The 18,472-nt window shown below is 37.9% G+C and overlaps 2 protein-coding genes and 1 long non-coding RNA gene across 4 annotated transcripts in view; 1 reads left to right on the plus strand and 2 right to left on the minus strand.

The window, feature by feature from the left end:
* Window positions 1–755: 755 nt before the first annotated feature.
* The window catches only part of LOC127423106 (ankyrin-2-like), a 101,739-nt gene continuing 84,022 nt past the window's right edge, over window positions 756–18,472 (minus strand). Inside the window, exons 40-49 of the mRNA XM_051667201.1 lie at window positions 18,037–18,114; window positions 17,475–17,606; window positions 16,975–17,121; window positions 16,562–16,736; window positions 16,400–16,475; window positions 7,484–7,567; window positions 6,945–7,109; window positions 6,373–6,561; window positions 6,023–6,114; window positions 756–2,921 (exon numbers count right to left, since the gene is read on the minus strand). Coding sequence (XP_051523161.1) covers window positions 2,696–2,921; window positions 6,023–6,114; window positions 6,373–6,561; window positions 6,945–7,109; window positions 7,484–7,567; window positions 16,400–16,475; window positions 16,562–16,736; window positions 16,975–17,121; window positions 17,475–17,606; window positions 18,037–18,114 — 1,364 coding nt within the window. The 3' untranslated portion in view covers window positions 756–2,695. The remainder of the gene's footprint in view (window positions 2,922–6,022; window positions 6,115–6,372; window positions 6,562–6,944; window positions 7,110–7,483; window positions 7,568–16,399; window positions 16,476–16,561; window positions 16,737–16,974; window positions 17,122–17,474; window positions 17,607–18,036; window positions 18,115–18,472) is intronic.
* Window positions 2,772–18,020, plus strand: LOC127429036 (uncharacterized). The gene is made up of 4 exons (XR_007895220.1): window positions 2,772–2,851; window positions 16,615–16,744; window positions 17,019–17,096; window positions 17,509–18,020. It is a non-coding gene; the product is annotated as an uncharacterized LOC127429036 (long non-coding RNA).
* Window positions 7,595–11,921, minus strand: LOC127423905 (titin homolog). Of its 2 annotated transcripts, XM_051668625.1 has the most exons (3): window positions 10,256–11,921; window positions 8,619–9,872; window positions 7,595–8,147 (listed from the first exon to the last, which is right to left on the minus strand). In XM_051668625.1, exons 1-3 carry the CDS (start codon window positions 11,579–11,581, stop codon window positions 7,758–7,760), a joined length of 2,970 nt encoding a protein of 989 aa, XP_051524585.1. In that variant the 5' UTR covers window positions 11,582–11,921; the 3' UTR covers window positions 7,595–7,757. The 2 variants fall into 2 exon arrangements, with proteins under 2 accessions (XP_051524585.1, XP_051524667.1); XM_051668707.1 differs by having other exon boundaries at window positions 8,026–9,872.

Below are 18,472 nucleotides of genomic sequence, written 5' to 3' on the forward strand. Positions count from 1 at the left end.
TCCTTGAGGAAAACTGTTGGAAAATTCAGTTCTTATATTAAGTGATTAAAAATAATGCATGACTTTCCATTTTTTTGTCATCTAAACTCATTTATAACTTAGTATCCAAAACCATATTCCCCATTTCTTATGGCAGGCATGCAAAATTGCATTTTGAAGATCTAGCATAATGGTTAATAATCAAGTAGAAGTTTATCATACATCTTTAGTGTTATGTTGCCAAATTGTATATTTAATATTGTATTAATACTGTTAAATATACACGGTGTATTAAATTGGAAAATGTTCCATATTTTTTCCTTTTCCTTTTTGCTGCAAAAATATCTTCTGAGTTTATTGTTTCACCATACAAAATCAACAATCTATTCATTTTAAGTGTCAGCTACTACAGTAGGGTTTTTCAAAATTATTTTTTTCCCCGTTTCTTGACAAGTATGATTAACCCAACCCTCTCTCTTATTTTTCCTTTTACAATTCAACGATATAGCTTGCGACATGAAAGGAGAACCTATAATGATAGGTTTCAAAATGTCTAATAAAATGTGTGATTTCCGCAAAGTGCCTGTATTGATATTGTTTATGGTGATTTAATGCTTGCCCTAATTATTTCCATCTTTAGTCTACATGAGAATCTAATAACCTTTTGGAGGAATAATAATAATAATAAAAAGCCCTCTTACATTAACACAACAATCTTTTGAACTGAAGTGTAAATGCAATGTTTAGTTAACAAATAAATCATGGAGAGTGATACATATGTTAAATACATGTACAGTTTATTATAAGTACCCACTGCAGCTGCTGTTTTCATTGATTCTTTTTGCCAGTACATGCTATATGCTGCCATCACCACAGAATATGCTTAACAAAATTTTGGAAATTTTTTTTTTTTTTTGCTCTTTTTTTTCTCACTTTGTATTACAAAGTAAATAACATATAGTCTGAATAGCACTGAATAATCCAGGGTTAGCCCAAACCAGTTGTGAATTCTGAATCAAACTCTTTCAAGTGTGCATGCTATTGTCTGTTACAAATAAAGCAGATTATTTGTCAATGCAATATGATAACTGGGCACAATATCACAGACATATACACTTGCACACCCTTGACATGCATCACATTATTAGCCTGTTCAAATTCTTTATTGCTAGTATTATTTGTACTATCAACTGCTAAAAGCCTGATGTGCATAGGGTAAAAAGCGGTGTCGTTTAAATTGTGCTTGTATTGTAATTATAACAATTTATAACAAGCATGAAGAAACAAATATATCCAATGTTTCTAAATGTAGAAAACAATGACTGTTTTCAGTAATTATATTTTTAGACAAAGTGCTGTAATTGAGCATTTTGCATTATATTCTCAAAACATTTAAAAATGCTAAATTGATTAAAATAAATTGGAGCAATTCAAATGATTCACATTCAAATTAGGCTATACCTTCCTCCACTGCTTCCTGTATACTTAGGTATAATACCTGCAGTTTTCATTTTTGGGTGAACTTGACTATTCCTTTTAAAAACAGACCAAATTAAAAGTCTAAATCTGCACATTCTTCTTTAAAGAAGTAAATATGTGTAAATACGATAGGGCCGTTACACTAAAACAAAGATGTCAAACAAAATGACAAACAGAATGATAATGGATGTGTAGACATTCCAAGCTTTCTTTCACTAAGAATCTAAGTGCCTGATTATTGGTGAAAATATGAAACTCAAACAATTTCTTCCACCATTGTAGTGGACTGATGTTCAAATCTCACTTAATCTGAGTAAAAACCATTTGGATGCATTTGGGGATTATGAAGGACTACAATAAAAATAAAATAAAATAATCTTATTCAAATAGACAGTTATTTCAGATATCTGGTTAATGCATGTTAATAACTGCGGTTAGAAACTCACAAGACCAAAAGTACTGATATTTTATGATATTTGATCTAGGCCTGAGGTTTTGGCCAAGTAATCGGGCATGTTTATAATTACAGCAGTCTATTTGTGGAGTTGTACAGCAATTACAGGAGACAGTAGAGTATACTTATGTTTTTTGTTAACATTTTTTGTCAAAGTCCACACATATGTTGTCCATTATTTACAAAAGTCTTCACACCTTTAGTGGCTTGACTACGAGGTCAGCAAAAAAATTGACCCATACTCATTTTTCATGATTATCCCTGTGGAAAAGACCAGCATTAAAGGTCCCCAGCACAAGTTTTGTTTTGGAGGCTTTTTAACTAGTTTAACCAGCAATCCCATGCTAGTTGACCAGCATTTGTGCTGGTGAAAGGCAAGGCTATGCATGACCAGCATAAACCCGCCACAGAATTCGTGCTGATCTAAGCTGGTCTTCTCATCAGGGATGTTAAGTTCAGCTTTCTACCACAGCAACCAAAAATGACACAATAAATAAGAAACATCCATGTTTCATACAATTCACTCTGCAATTCAGAAGATAAAGCTATCTTTGGTCACAAAATGATCAAATAAATTGAGAACTCAATGAAAATGAAAGACATTCAAGCGAAAAGCAGTTAAAAATGTCCAAGCAATAAATAACAAAAGATTAAAAAAAAGATCAACCAAAAGGGTCTTGAAGCAAAGAACTGTTTTGTGTTGTTGAGGTGGACAGAAAGGGCTACAGACCAAAAATTAGCATGGTCTTCATTAAACGCTCACCACAACCAAAAATCTGTGGCTCATTCTTGTTTTTCCCGCTCCCCTACATCTGAATCTTGTCCTGTGTCTGGTTCTTCGGTCACCTCCGGGGTGCAGTAGCGTTGAAGCAGTTGATGCAGATGCTGCTGCAGGTTGTCGGGTCGCAGGGTATCAGGCGTGTCCTCCAATCGCTCCAGGTGGGTTTGTTTGGCCTGGCCATCTCTCACTACAGTTTGTTTCTGTGTGCGCATCTTATGCATGCGGGTCCTATGAATCAAACATTTCAGAGTCATAAAGACAGGTCTGAACACCTTGAATACGGAATTAGCTTGTTAATCACTCCATCTCTGGGTAACGGTAAATGTGAAGTCAACATGAAATTAAAACTGACCCCATTTACTTTGTTAATACAAGTTCCTGGTCTTGGTTTGAACAAGTGAGAAAAAGATCTCACTCTTCATTAGGGATGTCCCAATAACGATACTGGTATCAGAATTGGGACCAATGCTGCACTCATGTATTTGTACTTGTGCTCGTAAAAATGCTCTGATACCAAAAACAGATACCATCTGACGTACCAATACCATTACATAATCATTCAGCGCACAAACTAAAATCACGTTATGCCATGATTATATGTGATTATTAAACCGCAAAGGCTGCAATTTATTGAGATAAATATATAGTCTGCATGTGCTGCACATTTCAGATATGAGTACATGTGAATATGTGGAGCCGGTGTTGTGCCGACGGCAGTTGCTCCTTTTAGAGCTCCTTGGCTCATGCATGGAAAACATAATAATAATAATAATGTGGACATACTGACAAACATGGAAGTTGTTTGTAACCTAATTAAAGAATTTAATTACAGGAATAATGATGGATTTAGTAAGACAAGGTTTCAAATGTATTTATCTCAGCTTCATAGAGATTAATGAAAGTGACGCAAAAAATGCATGTAACATGAATGTGTGTGATGTGCATCATAAGGGGCTCTCACATAACCTAAAGTTTTGTTTCTTTGGCTGGGACCTAAACAGATGCACAAAGAACAGGATTAAAATGACAGACATCAGTAGGCTGAACTATAGGCACAAAGAGACATGCTTGAAGAAACACACTTTATTATATTTTGAAGAACAGACAACAGAAAAGCCGTTGATGCGCATCTCTGATGCGCTGTTTGTACAGAGGCATACAGCGGGAGCGTGTCTCGTGGAACACACGCATGTAAAGTGGCAGGTTCACTTTATATAGCAGATGTGTATACAACCTAAACAAGTTCACCTCGAACCTTAAATGTATTTATAATTTAATTATTATTATCATTATTATTATGTTTACATGTATAATTGTCTTCAGATGTTAATTTGTATTAGTAATTTTCCACCTGTTGGAGACAGATATTTGCATGATGGCAAAAAAGAAGGGTGCATATATTTTTTGACCACTTCATTATTCTTTATAGCTTTTTTCGTTTCGTCTGAAATGTAATTTGAATTTAGAAATATCTTTGGTTTAAGTTTTTCATGTTTCAATACATAAATGTATTTTTTAAAGCAAAACCAATAAAGCAAGTATATTCACCGATCCCTCGGCCAGGGAGGTTGATGATGCAATCGGATAATCGCAATATTTTTTTCCGAAAAATATCATGAATATATTTATTTCATATCGCCCAGCCCTACTGTGCACTTGTAGCTTTACTGCCATTATGCAGCATGCAATTTGAGACTGCCATGTAAACAGACTAGGACTATTTGAATCATCCACTTGAGGGAGGAAGAGGAGGCGACGGAAGAGAGAGAATGAATCGCTCATTGCACACTCTCACCCTAATCTCATAACCATATTTTAATGGCCTATTTATTTTGGCCTATTTAAGTTTTAAACTGCAGGGTTACATTACTTACATACACTATATGGCCAAAAGTTTGTGGACACCCCCTTCTAATTAACAAATTTGGTTACTCAATTAAATCCAATAAAGAAAAATCTTAATGATACTTTATGTAATGGCTTGGGCTTTGTGTGCTTCCAAATTTGTGGCAACTGTTTGGGGATAGCCCTTTTCTGTTCCAGCATGACAATGCCCCTGTGAACAAAGCGAGGCCCATAAAGAAATGGTTTACTGTGTCTGGCGTGGAAGAAATTGACTGGCCTGCACAAAGCCCAGACCTGAACCCCACTGATCACTTTTGGGGTGAACTGGAACAGCAACTGTAAGTCAGGCCCCATCGACCAACATCAGTTCCTGACCTCACTGATAGCCTTGTGTCTGAATGAGAGCAAATCCCTGCAGCCATGTTACTACATACAGTATAGTGGAAAGCCTTCCCAAAAGAGTGGAAGCTGTTATTACAGCAAAGGGGGAAATTGATGCCTAAGGTTTTGAAATCAAATGTTCATCAAGCACATATGGTGTCCACAAACTTTCGGCCATATAGTGTATGTCTTCTAAGAAAATCTGTTCAATGAGAACATATCTTTCTGTTGCAATTACAATTATGCTTATCAAAAAAGGCCAATAAAATGTTATACAGTATTACAGGGCTGCCCATAAGGGGGGAAAAGGGGACAGCTTTCCATGGCCCAGCCACTGAGGAGGGCCCAAGAGAGATAGATCAACACCCCCGATAGTGCTACGACATCCAGAGATCACCCGCCGGAGATCGCGCGCTCACACTGCCCATGACAAATACCGGCGCTCCAACATAATAACGGCATGCACATCCCCAACGCCCCCATTATTTGACAAAAATATCTCCAATGTTGTATTTTGGATTGTGCTGTGAGGTTCTGTATAAAAGGACTTTATTTGATAAAAATGATACAATATTTTGTTGAAAATTGATTGTTCCATTTTCATTTGATTAAAGTTGTAATGAATTGGTTTACTTAGACACCATTTTTAAGATAAAAATAAAATAAACTGTTGATATGGAATTCTGGGTAAAAAAAAAGAAAAAGAAAACAGTATTGTATCAGTATCGGTGAGTCCCAAAAAAGAAATATCGGTACTCGTACTCGTTCTCCAAAAAAAAACACAAAAAAAAAAAACATCCAAACGTAAGTATTGAACACTTGAGGGAAATTTTTGTAAAACGACAATATTCTTTAGTTGGACACAAAGCAGGCTGGTTTCAAAACAAACATGCCTTTTCATAATGCCATCTTGAGCTTCATTGCTCAATAACTTAAAATGCCTTTTTTTTTAATCAAATTAAAAATCAAGGTAAAATTGTGGACATGTTTTAGAGATATTATTGTTCAAATACTTGATGCACTTGGGTATTAATAACCGTTGTTTTCTTTCACACCATTCTCCTAATAAACAACACATTAAAAGGACATGCAACTGTCCAGACCTTCTGACCACAGATCCATCATCTTTCACCACCTCTCTCTCTACTAAATGAGGCAGGTGCACTTTCCCAAAGCCTCCTACATAGCTCAAAGCCTAGACACACGAGAGAGAACCCAAATATACAACAGTTAAAAAATACTAGTGTAAATTCTAAATTAAATCTATTGTTGATCATCATGCTATGTACAATACATATATTTACTATTTACTGTAATATAGGCTAATATATACAGCCCCAAATGTATCTGGCCACTTAGTATTAATGCTGAATCACTCATTATCGGGCACTGATTGTAAATACATATACTGTATAATACCCCATAAGTCCCTGTACATCAACTAGATTCTGACCTTTTCAAAGTCATCTTTGGCTGAGGGGAGATCCACAGAGAGCGAAGGGTCTCCGATTTGTTTTTCCATCCGTTCACCTTGCACTACCATGGTTTTGACGACCTTGCTGACTTTCCGACCTTGGACGGGCTCTTGCTCGAACTCAGAGGCTGTTGCTCCGCCATATGCAAAAGGTTCAGAGAAGGTCACCTGAAATGGATAGACAAAAAATGTATGAGTTGGAGTGGACAGTGAAGGAAACACAGTCAACGATTTTCCTGCATATATGGGAACCTCTTCAGTACTATTTAAAAAGCATCTCAGGATGCACCTCGTGAAGTTAGATCTGAGAATAAACAGAGTGTGCAGAGCTAGAATCTTGCCAAAGAGTTACTACTTCTTGAAGAAGCTCAAATATCAGATAGTTTTGATTTGTTTAACATTTTTGGTCACTACATAATTCCCATACTTCCATTTGTGTCATTTTGCAGTTTTCATGAATGAATGATTTAATTCTTAAATGTGGAAAATAGTCATACTAAAGAATGAGTAGATGTGTCCAAACTTTAGACTGGTTGTGTATATTAAAACACCTCGGTCTGATCTGCCCCGCTCCGCACCACGGTCCTCTTGACCACTTTAGAAAAACTGTCAGCATCATCCACACTGACAGCTTCCTGCTGAGGTCCCTCCACCATCACTTCCTCTTTCTCCACTCCATCTGCTGAAACATACTTATGGATCACTTTCCTTGTTATCTGTGTGGAGGAAACAACACAAGATGTATTAGGCTTGTCAAGTTAACACAGAACACATCCTGTATACAAAGAAATTGAACATCAAGTGTCTGATTTGACATGCTCTACATAGGCAGCAACCCCACCTCCAGTGGCTAAGAACCTTTGCAATGCTGCGATACAATTCGGCCAAATCGAAGTATCTTAATATGTTGCAGTTTTTGCATGATGATTCTGTGGAATGCTGTCTAGGTAGTCAGCTCACTAGGTTTTGAACAGAACAATTGAGAAAACATTTTGGACTCTATAGCTATTGTACGCCAAATATGAGCTTGAAGTAGCATGGATAAGTCTTCGTAAATAAAATTTAAACAAAAATAAGTTAAAGCATTTACCTTTTTGACAACCATGTTTCCATGCTGGTCAGTGTATTGCTGTTCTGTGACTGTCTGAGGAGGGATTTCAGGCATCTCATCTGCCTAAAGAAAGAAAGCAACAGTCTCCATTATGTCTTGTATATTGCAGGAATTGTAAATGGCTTCATTGTGCGAATCACACAGTAAGTGTTCAATGCACACATCGTACACGATCCATAGTGTTCAACTGTAAGAGTGCAATGTAAATCCTTTCAGTCTGAAACACAGACAAGTTGTTTTATTTTATTCTTATTTAATAATACATACATTCAGTACATGCACACGCATGATTCATATTTAAATACATTATTTTTTGCTTCTGTGAGATTAGATGATTGGAAATAATATTATTAATGAAAGAAAGGCTGGAAGAAAAATTAAAATGTAAAGAAAAAAACACCATAAAATCACTTTTTATGTAGTGAAATGTAATATTATAAGAAAGTATGCTTGTTTTCAACTTTAAATTAATAATGCAACATTGATTGATATCACACCAAAAACATGGAAATAGGGCCCCAATGGCACCAGGATGCACATCTAACTCAAGTACCTGAATTACAATTCTGCGTCGCACCACCCTGGTAGTCAACACCTCCTCCTCTGAACTATCAGACATCAAACCTAGCTCCTCAGCTATCTCCTAAGAGTCAGCAGAGATGCATTGAGGGTGTATGTCTTAAGTACTATATCTCATTCACTTGCATGTCACACCATGCAAAACCAATGCACTCTGAAAGTTATTTTTTCCCTTTTAATAAAAACTGTTATTTTCAGCAGTCTGTTACAGTTGCTACAGTTAGTTTTTTTCTTCTCTGCAACTGATTAAACAGCTTTTGTGGCTAATTGTAATCAACCAAAATCATGCGGTCAAGAAAAAAGGTTGGATGTATATTGCCAAAAGAAGCAATTGGACAAAATTTATTTTAAGCATGCCAAGGCACTGTAAGTGTAAGGACTGGGGTGTACACATATAAGCAATGATTTTTTTTTTTTTTTTTTTTTTTTAACAGAAATGTTTGTTAGCATTTTAAACCTTGTTAGCACAAGTCAGGGATTATAACACTTGCACACAATGCAAAGGTCAACAGAGTGCTCATGCTAAACAGCTTACCCTCCCTAGAGAATCATCATCATCATCATCATACTGTGCTCTCTCTCTTGGAGGCAGCTCTTCAGCAAATGTATGATCACTTGCATAATCGTAAGCATAAGCTTTCTCTTCACCAGTGTATTCATCCTCTGGCTCAAGATCCAGTGGCAAATCAAGATCCTCACTGCCCCAGGACAAGGGCCGATCATCCTTTTTCAACTGGGTGTACTCTTTAAGCTTAGGGATACCTGTCAAGTTCTCTGGGCTGCTTGTTAAAGATGCAGGTTCCTCAACTTGGTAAACCATTTGAGCAACATCTAAAAACTCTGCTGATCCATCCTCTGGCTCTGACTTGTCTGAAAACGTTTGGTGGCAATCAAAAAACTCAACATCTGACTCAGTGCTATCTGCATGAACAGGCCTTGGCCAGGCTTTAAGATTGACATTGTAAAGTGGAGAGTCAACATCTAAAACGGCAGTGGCATCTAACAGCTTTTGGTCATCTGACAGTCTTGCAGGCAATTCAGAGGCTTTGAGCTCTTGAGTCACTTTCAGAGAACAATGTGTCATAGCAGCAACAAGAGGATACATTCCTGGAAAAACTATATTTGATTGAGGTTTTTCACCAACAAATGATGATAATGTCTCTTCAAATTCAGAGAGAACATACTTGAAGCCAGGGGTCACTTGAAAAATCCCTGCAGCTGATAGAGATTCACAGGACACTGGAGAAAGCTCTAAATCAGAGGATGAGGTGCTAAATACAGGATATATGGGACTTAAATCAGTGGGTGACACCTGAGTGCCTGTTGATGGTATCACAATGGATCTTGAGAGCAAATTGCTGTAATCAGATGATTCGAGACTCAAACTAAGTTGAGAGGAAGCAGTTAAATTTGGTGTAACTCTTCTGTGAGTGTCTTGGAGATGAAATTGAAAAGAGTTTAATTCCTGTGAGCCAGTTGATGCTCTTGGTCCTTCAGGTGATGGATGAGGAGGTACATTGGATTTGTGGGCCTCAAAAGCAAAGATCTGCTCAGGTATATTGGTGGTGACCCCTGGATCTGACTCTTTTGAGGATTCGCTGGTCAACGAGGATGCTATTAACTTCAGTTGATGTTCTAATATTAGCCCATGAGTGGCTATTGTATGGTCTGATGAATTCTCATCTGAGAAAGTGGTGATTTTTGAAATCATGGATGATTTATCTCCCTGCCTTACAGCTAAATCTGTCTCTTGAGGCTCTAAGTGAATGGCCTTCTTTGAGACATTTTCCTGTACAAAACGAAAGGAAATGAAACAATGCATTCCCTCTCATTTGTATAATAACAAACACCAATTTGCAATACAATTTGGTACATAGACAAAATTAACATGCATTAACAACTGATGCAAAATACAATGTATTTAAAAACTTTACAAATGCAGTTGAGAAGGAAGAATTCCCATTACAAACCATGCAGTTGAAAAAAACTAGAGATCAAAACTATTAAAGGAGATGGTGAATTAGTCAGCACTCTCAAAATCAAAATTGTATCCATTTAGTCTTCATGTGTTAGTAGATCCAAAATAGTTTAAAGCAGTCAGTGTTTCAAGGCAGATCTGACACTGTATTTGTCCCAGATTAAGAATTCAGAGCTGCATGCTCAACTTCTTACCCTTTCCTTGGATTCTTGTGGGGCTAGTTCGCTTGATTCTTGTCCTAGCGCTTCTTCATGTTGTTGTTGACTTTCCATCTGTCTCTCATCTTTTTTAAGGATTGTGTGGCCTTCACTAGTCTCTTTGCTTGCAGATGCACCTGTTGGGATGTTTGTGTCCTTTTCTTCACAGGAAGTAATTGACTTTGTTGAATTTTGTATATCTTCTAGCCTTGGCTCTGAGGCTAGTTTATAAGATGACTTTGGTTTTAGCTCCTCTATGGATGGGGACTCAGTGTTTGTTTTAGGAAAAGTCTCAAGTGCCTCTATTTCGGAAAGAGACTTAATTTGTGCTCTACACTGTTCAAATGTCAGCTGATTCACCAAAGCGGCGTCATTTTTGGGGAGGGATAGATCATTTTCCTTAATGCCTTCAGAATCATGAATTGACAAATCACTCACGTTATCAACAAACTCATCACATTCAGATTCAAATGTCCCTGACACAGGAGATTCTGTTTGATAAAATGTTTCAAAAATTAAAGGTTCTGGATAAATGGTTTCTGTTATTTCTGTTTCTAAAGTTGCTGCTTCAGGGGATGGGTTCCTCAATTCTGAATCAAAGTAAAAGGACTGGGGTGATAAAGATTGAGAATCAGTGTCTGAATTATCAGAGATAGACAATAAAGGTTTAGGTTCAAATATGGTCCATTCTGGCAGTGGATGCCATGAGGACCAATTTTCAGGATCTTCTGAGCCAAAATCAGAACTCTGGTATTTAGACTGTAAAGGAGACAGTGCTTTAATTTTGTATTCATGCTGCATGGGTACAAAGCTAGTTTCAGATCTGTGTTCACTTGGAACTAGTGACAGTGTTAAGTATTCAGGTATAGGTGAGTCAGATGAAAGTTTCTGAAATTCATTTACTGAGAATATTGTCTCAGGAGATGAGGGTCGCCTTTCAGCCAAAAATTCTGCTCCTGGTAATAAAGGCCTGTGCACAGGAATAGGTGAATCAGGAGATAGTTGCCTATATTTATTCATAGATGTATATGGTTCTGGTGAGGTTGCCCTACTTTCTGAGGTTTTCATAAGACATTCATATAAAGTTGGACATTCAGAAAGAGAGTCAGGAGAAAGTGCTCTGTTTTCTTCAAATAGATCAAAGGATTCTGCTTGCACATGTGATTCCTGGGAAATGGTATGTGTTGCTTGCATAATAGCATGAGATAAAGACATTTGTTCATTACCTGATATAGCACAGTTGGGGATTTCAGTATCACTTTGCTTAGTACTTTCATAATTTGCTGGAATTTCAGGAGAAGAGAGTGGGGTCTTAATCTCCATTTTATATCTAGTATACTCAAACACACCTGGCTTTAAACAGAAAGTTTCACCTTTGTATTGAGGATCATACAATTGGGAAATTAATGCTAAAGGAACAGCTTTGTACACAAGCTTATATTGAGGCACAGTTCTGACAGTCTCATGAGATGACAGATGTGTTACAGTCTCGGAAGTTGATCGGAAGTCTAACTCTGGAGTGATAAATAGTTGAGTGGATGGGGTGAACTCAGGAACAGGTGAATCAGGGGACAGTGGTCTGTTTTCATTAATCGAAGTGATTGACTCAGGTGAGAACCTTTTAAGATCAATCTCCAAGTCATTAAATACATCTTTCTCTAAATCTTTCTCTGAAAGTATCGATTCAGGAGATGCCGACCTGTGACGTGTTCCCATTATAGGTTCAAACTGGGATATATAATATTGAGGTATTGGAGAATCTGGTGATAAAGATCTAAACTCAAACCTGTTCTCATTAATATATTCTGTCGGTTCTGGTGAAAAAGCTGAGATGAAAACATTTTGTTCATATTCCTCCTCTGACAATACTGACTCAGGGGATGAGAATCTATAATCTTTTACAAGAATTGATTCAAAATCGTCTGGGAAATACTGTGGCACAGGTGAGTCTGGAGATAGGGGCCTACATTCATTCATGGAGCTAAGTGACAGTGAAGAAGACCATTTAATGTCTGTCAGTAGCATTGCAGATTCAGGTGACATGGGTCTCCAATCAGGTAAGGAGTCTGGGGAAAGAGGTCTTTCATCAGCGTCAGATAAAATTGAATCAGGGGAATCTGGCCGTTGTTCTAAGGTTAAAGGGTCTGCAAGGGAAGGCTCGAAATCTGTCGTTTCTGAGCAGATTGATTGAGGTGAACATGAGCGATGTCCAATAACTGGAAAAGCAATCTGAGGGAAAAATGCACTGAACTGAGGTACAGGTGAGTCAGGGGACAGGGGTCTACCCTCAGCTTGGGATGTTATTGATTCAGGAGAGTCTGGTCGTTGCTTTGGATTAAGGTCAGACTGACAAAATTCATTTTCGTCATCCAAATAGACTGACTCTGAAGAAGTTGATCGAGAGCCTGACTCTGGCATGATAAATGAATCTGTTGATGGTGAGAACTCAGGAACAGGTGAATCAGGGGACAGTGGTCTATTTTCATTAACCGATATGAATGACTCAGGTGAGGACCTTTTAAGATCAATCACCAAGTCATAAAATGCATCTGTCTGTAAATCTATCTCTGATAATATCGATTCAGGAGATGACGACCTGTAGCCTGTTCCCATTATAGGTTCAAAATGGTAGATGTAATATTGAGGTACTGGAGAATCTGGTGATAAAGATCTAAACTTAAATCTGTGTTCACTGATATATTCTGTCAGATCTGGATATAGAGCTGAGGTGAAAACATTTAGTTCATATTCCTCCTCTGACAATACAGACTCAGGGGATGAGAATCTGTAATATTTTACAGGAATTGATTCAAAAACTGCTGGGAAATACTGTGGCACAGGTGAGTCTGGAGATAGGGACCTACATTCATTCATGGAGCCAACTGACAGTGGAGAAGACCCTCTAGTGTCTGTCAGTAGCATTGCAGATTCAGGTGACATGGGTCTCCAATCGGTTAAGGAGTCTGGGGACAGAGGTCTTTGGTCAGTTTCTGATAATATTGAATCAGGGGAATCTGGCCGATGTTCTAAAGTGAACAGGTCTTCAAGGGAAGGTTCATATTTTGTAGACTCAGAGCACAGCAATTGAGGTGAACGTGATCTTTTTCCAATTACAGGCAAAGTACTCCGTGGGAAGAATGCACTGAATTCAGGTACAGGTGACTCGGGTGATAGTGGCCTGGTCTCATTTAATGATGCTACTGATTCAGGAGACAAGGGTCTACATTCAGTTGATTCAAGTGTGACATCTAACACAAGTGATTCTAGAGATATGCAGATATCCACTTGTCCAACAGAAGTGGTCAATTTCTTATCCATTTTTGGAACATCTCCAGTGTACTCGAAAACACCTGGCTTGGAGCAGAATGTTTCACCTTTGTACTGTGGATCAAATATCTTGGCAATAAGATTACCAAGTACAGCTTTATACACAGGAGTATACTTTGGCTCAACTGACTTAGACTGATCTGTTGGATCACCTGCAACCATAGATGTGCAAGAAAGAGAGTGATCCACAGGAACCAAAGCATTAAACTTAGATTTTAAACTCCTGTTTGATCTTGATGGTATTTCTGCATCTTCATATGAGGTTAGCGATGTAATTTTTGTTGATATATGGAAGTCTGTTGCTACCTCTATTGAGGTTGGACTGTATTTTTCCATTTCTTTCTTGTCATGGACTACTGTTACTTCAAGATCTGTAGAACTGGCTGTGGAATTACTTAATTGTGGAGCTGAGATCAATGCAGAGCCGATTTCTGTTAATTTTCTTACTTTTTGTTCCTGATTGTATACTGATTCAATACTGATTTTCTGAGAGAATGTTTCCTCTACTGGCTTACCTTCAACACTATTTATATCTATTATGGCTGAGGACAAAATATTGCATTCAGGCTCTGAAATAAATGATTCTGGGGATTCTGGTCTGGGTACACAAAGCTTGGACTCACACTCTGAATATTCAATATCAGACATTTCCAATTCAGGAGATGAATTTCTAGGGCTCCCAAATGAGATGGCATTAGTTAGCACTGTCCTTCTATATTCATGTATAGGTGAATCAGGTGAAAGCGGTCTGTAATCATTTAATGACACAAATGATTCAGGAGATGATGGTCGGGTTTCTGGTAGTACTGGCAATATTGGTCTGTATTGATTATCAAAGAGGTCTGACTCAAGTGATTCAGATGTATAAACTTTAAGAGGTACAAAACATTCACACACTGTTTGAGTAAAGCTGGGAAGAGGCGAATCAGGGGAGAGGCATCTCTGCTCATTCAAAGATGCAGTTGATTCAGCGGACGATGGCCGACTTACAACTAGACACTCTAATGATATCAGCTCATCATCTATATCTGAAATTTCAGACTGAACTAATGGTGATCTATATCCTGTATATGCTGAAGAGTCATTCAGCACTGCTGTTGTAAAACAAGGTATCGGGGAATCAGGAGAAAGCACTCTGTATTCATTTACAGATGCTATTGATTCTGGTGATGAACATCTAATCTCAGCCAGGAATGCATAAGGGGATGGAGTATAGCATTCAAAACTTCTCTCTTTGGATGTTTCTAGAATTTCAGAACTAACTGACTCAGGTGACCAAGATCCATTTGATTCAGGTGATACTGATCGCCAGGAAATCACAGACCCAGGTGAAACAGGTCTTGATGTGTCATCGCTCACCACCAAATAAGATGCTCCTTGTTTATCTTTTGTAAATCCTGTGAGTGGGACTGCTTTAGCACCAGGTAATGGGGGTGTTTTGTATTTTTCGACATATATTGTAAATTCAGGTATGTCATATTCAAAAGCAGTTGGCAAAGGTGTAGCTGGCCTAATATCAGGCAATGGAGAGTCAACTGAGAGACAACTCCAGTCATTTGTTAAAGTTTCAGACTGAGGTGAATAAGCTCTTAATTCAGCCATTAATATACATGAGTCTGGTGAACATGGTCTGTACTCAAACGGTATTGGCGAGTCTAGAGCCAGTTCTGGTGACGGTGATCTATATTCAGATGTCATTTCAAAGTTTTCATCATACTCAAACTCAATATATGGCGACAGTGATCTGATCTCAACCTGGGATGTTAAAGACACAGGAGTAACAGGACTATAGTCTGCAACTTCTGCTGATATAGATGTGGTATATTTAGTTTTTGTGCATTTAGCATCTGCAGTTTCAGTTAGAACAATTGGTATTCTTATTTCAACGCTTGCTTGTGGAGATTCAGAATCAATTAATGGAATTGATAATGTATCTGGCTGCTCAGTTACTGAATCAAGTGACATTTGATTAAGTGTAGAGGGGATACCCTTTTGTGTAATGCCACCGTCAAGTGCAACAGACATACTAGGTTGTGGAGGACTGGAAATTGTTTGAGCCAAGCTTTGCTCTCCTTCAGTAGTTGATTCTGTAGGTCTGACTGTGAATTGATAGATTTCAATATCTGTGGAGACTTCTGAAAACTCCCCTACATGGACAGGGCTAGCATGGAGGACACCATCCATCTTATCCACAGCAGAAATCTCATTCTCTGAGGACCCACAAGTCATTTTGCTTGGCTGAGGAGAAACATAACTTTCACCAAAAAGGCTTCGGTAGAATCCATCTGACATTTCCTCAACTTGGCGCTTTATGTACTCCTCACTTTGACTTTGTTTCTTTGGAAATGCAGCCTCATATTTAATTGGTGATGTGGGTGGTACAGCTTGAACAAGTGCAATTTTCTCAGTCTTTTTCCTTGATGGAGATGAAAAGGTTTGTGATGTACCAGAGACATGTGAGGAAACATCTTGGTTGAGTTCCACAAACAACTCATTGAAATCTGACTCTGCATTCTCAGATTCCAACAAGGTGTACCCAAAATCTGACAGAATTGTTTGTCTCTGGCTCAGCCTATACCCTTCCATTGAACAGACTGGTGGAGCATTCTCTTCAAAATCCTGTTGGCTGGAGACTGGGATACATTGACCCCCAGTTGCTCCTAACTCTTGCAGAGTATCATCCACACTAGAAGTTAACTTTTCAGGTATACTGCCTGATGATTCTTTGGGAATAGCACCTTTGTAAACTGGGTCATAAACGTGAGATTGTAGCCTCCAGGGAACAGTTTTGTACAGGGTAAAGAAGGGACTTACTTGTTTGATAGTGCCTGGGAACTGATGCCTCAGTCCAACCATCTCAAAACCACTATGTGTTGAGCTTCCAACCACTCTGATAAATAAAAAATAAAATGTAAGTTGCTTTTTTATATTATGAATACTGTTTAATTGTAGATGTCAGAAATAGAATCCACTCACTTTGAACCCTTCTCGTTGTCTGACTGCAACCTCTTTTTCTGGTTACCATTAAGGGTAGATTCATTGCAGGACAGATCCTCAACAGATGCCACCGGAAGTTCTGACCCTCTTTGAGCACTCTCTGTTCGCCGACCCAACCTGGGGCTGTCCATGTCCTCCTGTAAAGCTGAAAAACCTGCACAGGTAAACAGTTTTTGTTGTAATGCTACAAAATTGCTTTAAAGGTAGTCCAGTGAATCGTCAGCTTCAGTTAAGTGCACAATGGGAGTGAATATTGAAATAAAGTATGTCTAGGAATGAAACAAATTGAGATCACAAAGTTTCATTTACTAATATAAATAATATTTGAGGTTTTGGTAGTCTTTTTATACTCAAATAAAGACACACTTATTGTCATTTATTTTCATCGGTACCTTCACTATGATCCAGTGATATGGTTTGCTCAATTTCTGCATAGGTGTGTGATGACTGGTCCTGACTGGACTGGATGATCTTTGTTTCAATGAGATGCACAATGTCCATACGATTTATTTTTGTAAGTGTCCTCATCAAAGTGTTCTCTGTTGACAAATGGAAATAAAATTCAATAACTTTTGAAAGAGCCCTTTTGTTTGTAAAATCCTTCCATCATCTTTTCTGTCATAACATTCTAACCCCTTAAGCTGTCAGGTATGCCATAAAATGGCATGTTCTCTTTAAATTCAAATATGGAGGGGAAAAGCCAAATAATGTAAATTTGTTGTATGTTCTTTTGCCCACTAGAAAGATATAAGCAATTTAAATTGTAAAACGCTGATTAAAGTAGCAAATATGAATGGGGTGTGAATAGATTCTGTATGTTAAGCAGTTGTGAAGGTGGAGGGATACAACAACAAATTTCATACAGAAGAATACACATGATCAATAGTCATACCTGTAGCAATTTTACCCTCTCTTTCTTTCCACAGCTTTATGAGTGCATGGCTTTGGTCTTGTAGTGAATTGGGATTCTCATTTCTTATCTGGCCGATCTGCTCCTCACTGAATTCAAGCTCTCGAGCCAATTCTGTTTGAACAAACACACTGGATAACATGAAGATGGACCATGCATTTAATTCATGACTGGAAAGTCTCTTTATGAAACTATGATGCAGTATGTCGTAGTCATCTCACATTTACAAAAATAAACAGTAGGTATGACAGCCTGTCTCATAACTGGCCTTCTGTAACAAAAGCAACCATTTTTTAAAGCAAAGTGGAATATGTTGGTAACAGTGATGCATAGTATATAATAGTCCTTCTTTAATAATACAAGTAAAGTGGATCAGTTTGGTATCACTGGGTTACACTTGCAATGTATAAAATGTATATATTATATACAATATAGTTTCCCCTAAGTACTACATAGTGAGGTTTCAATAACTTCTGTATACAAAAATACTTTCTAGAAAAAAACATGCTTTCAAGGAGTGGTCTTACAGCTGGTAGCCACATACCTGACCAGCTGAAACCAAGGTGATCAGCAATTACAGCTAGTCGACCCTCTTTCCTGTCAGCCTCATCCTGTGGATCTACTGCAAATTCCACCAAAGCAGCAACAAACACACAAAACTCTGAGCACACATCTGAAGCTAGAAAAAGTCAATCACAATCTATTATTTTCAGCACTAAGCAAATAAGGTCACTGGCTTTCTCCTATATGGACATCAAATTAAAAAGACATTTCACCTAAAATGAATATTCTGTCATCATTTACTCACCCTCATTTTGTTCCAAACACATATGACCTTCTTTCTTCTGTGGAACACAAATGGAGATGTTAGCCTCAGTCACCATTCACTGTCATTGCATCTTTTTTCCATACAATGAAAGTGAATGATGACTGAGGCAGTCATTCTGCCGAACATCTCGTTTTGTGTTCCACAGAAGAAA

The sequence above is a fragment of the Myxocyprinus asiaticus genome, chromosome 1 (genome assembly GCF_019703515.2).
Source record: "Myxocyprinus asiaticus isolate MX2 ecotype Aquarium Trade chromosome 1, UBuf_Myxa_2, whole genome shotgun sequence".
NCBI classification, from domain to species: Eukaryota; Metazoa; Chordata; class Actinopteri; order Cypriniformes; family Catostomidae; genus Myxocyprinus; species Myxocyprinus asiaticus.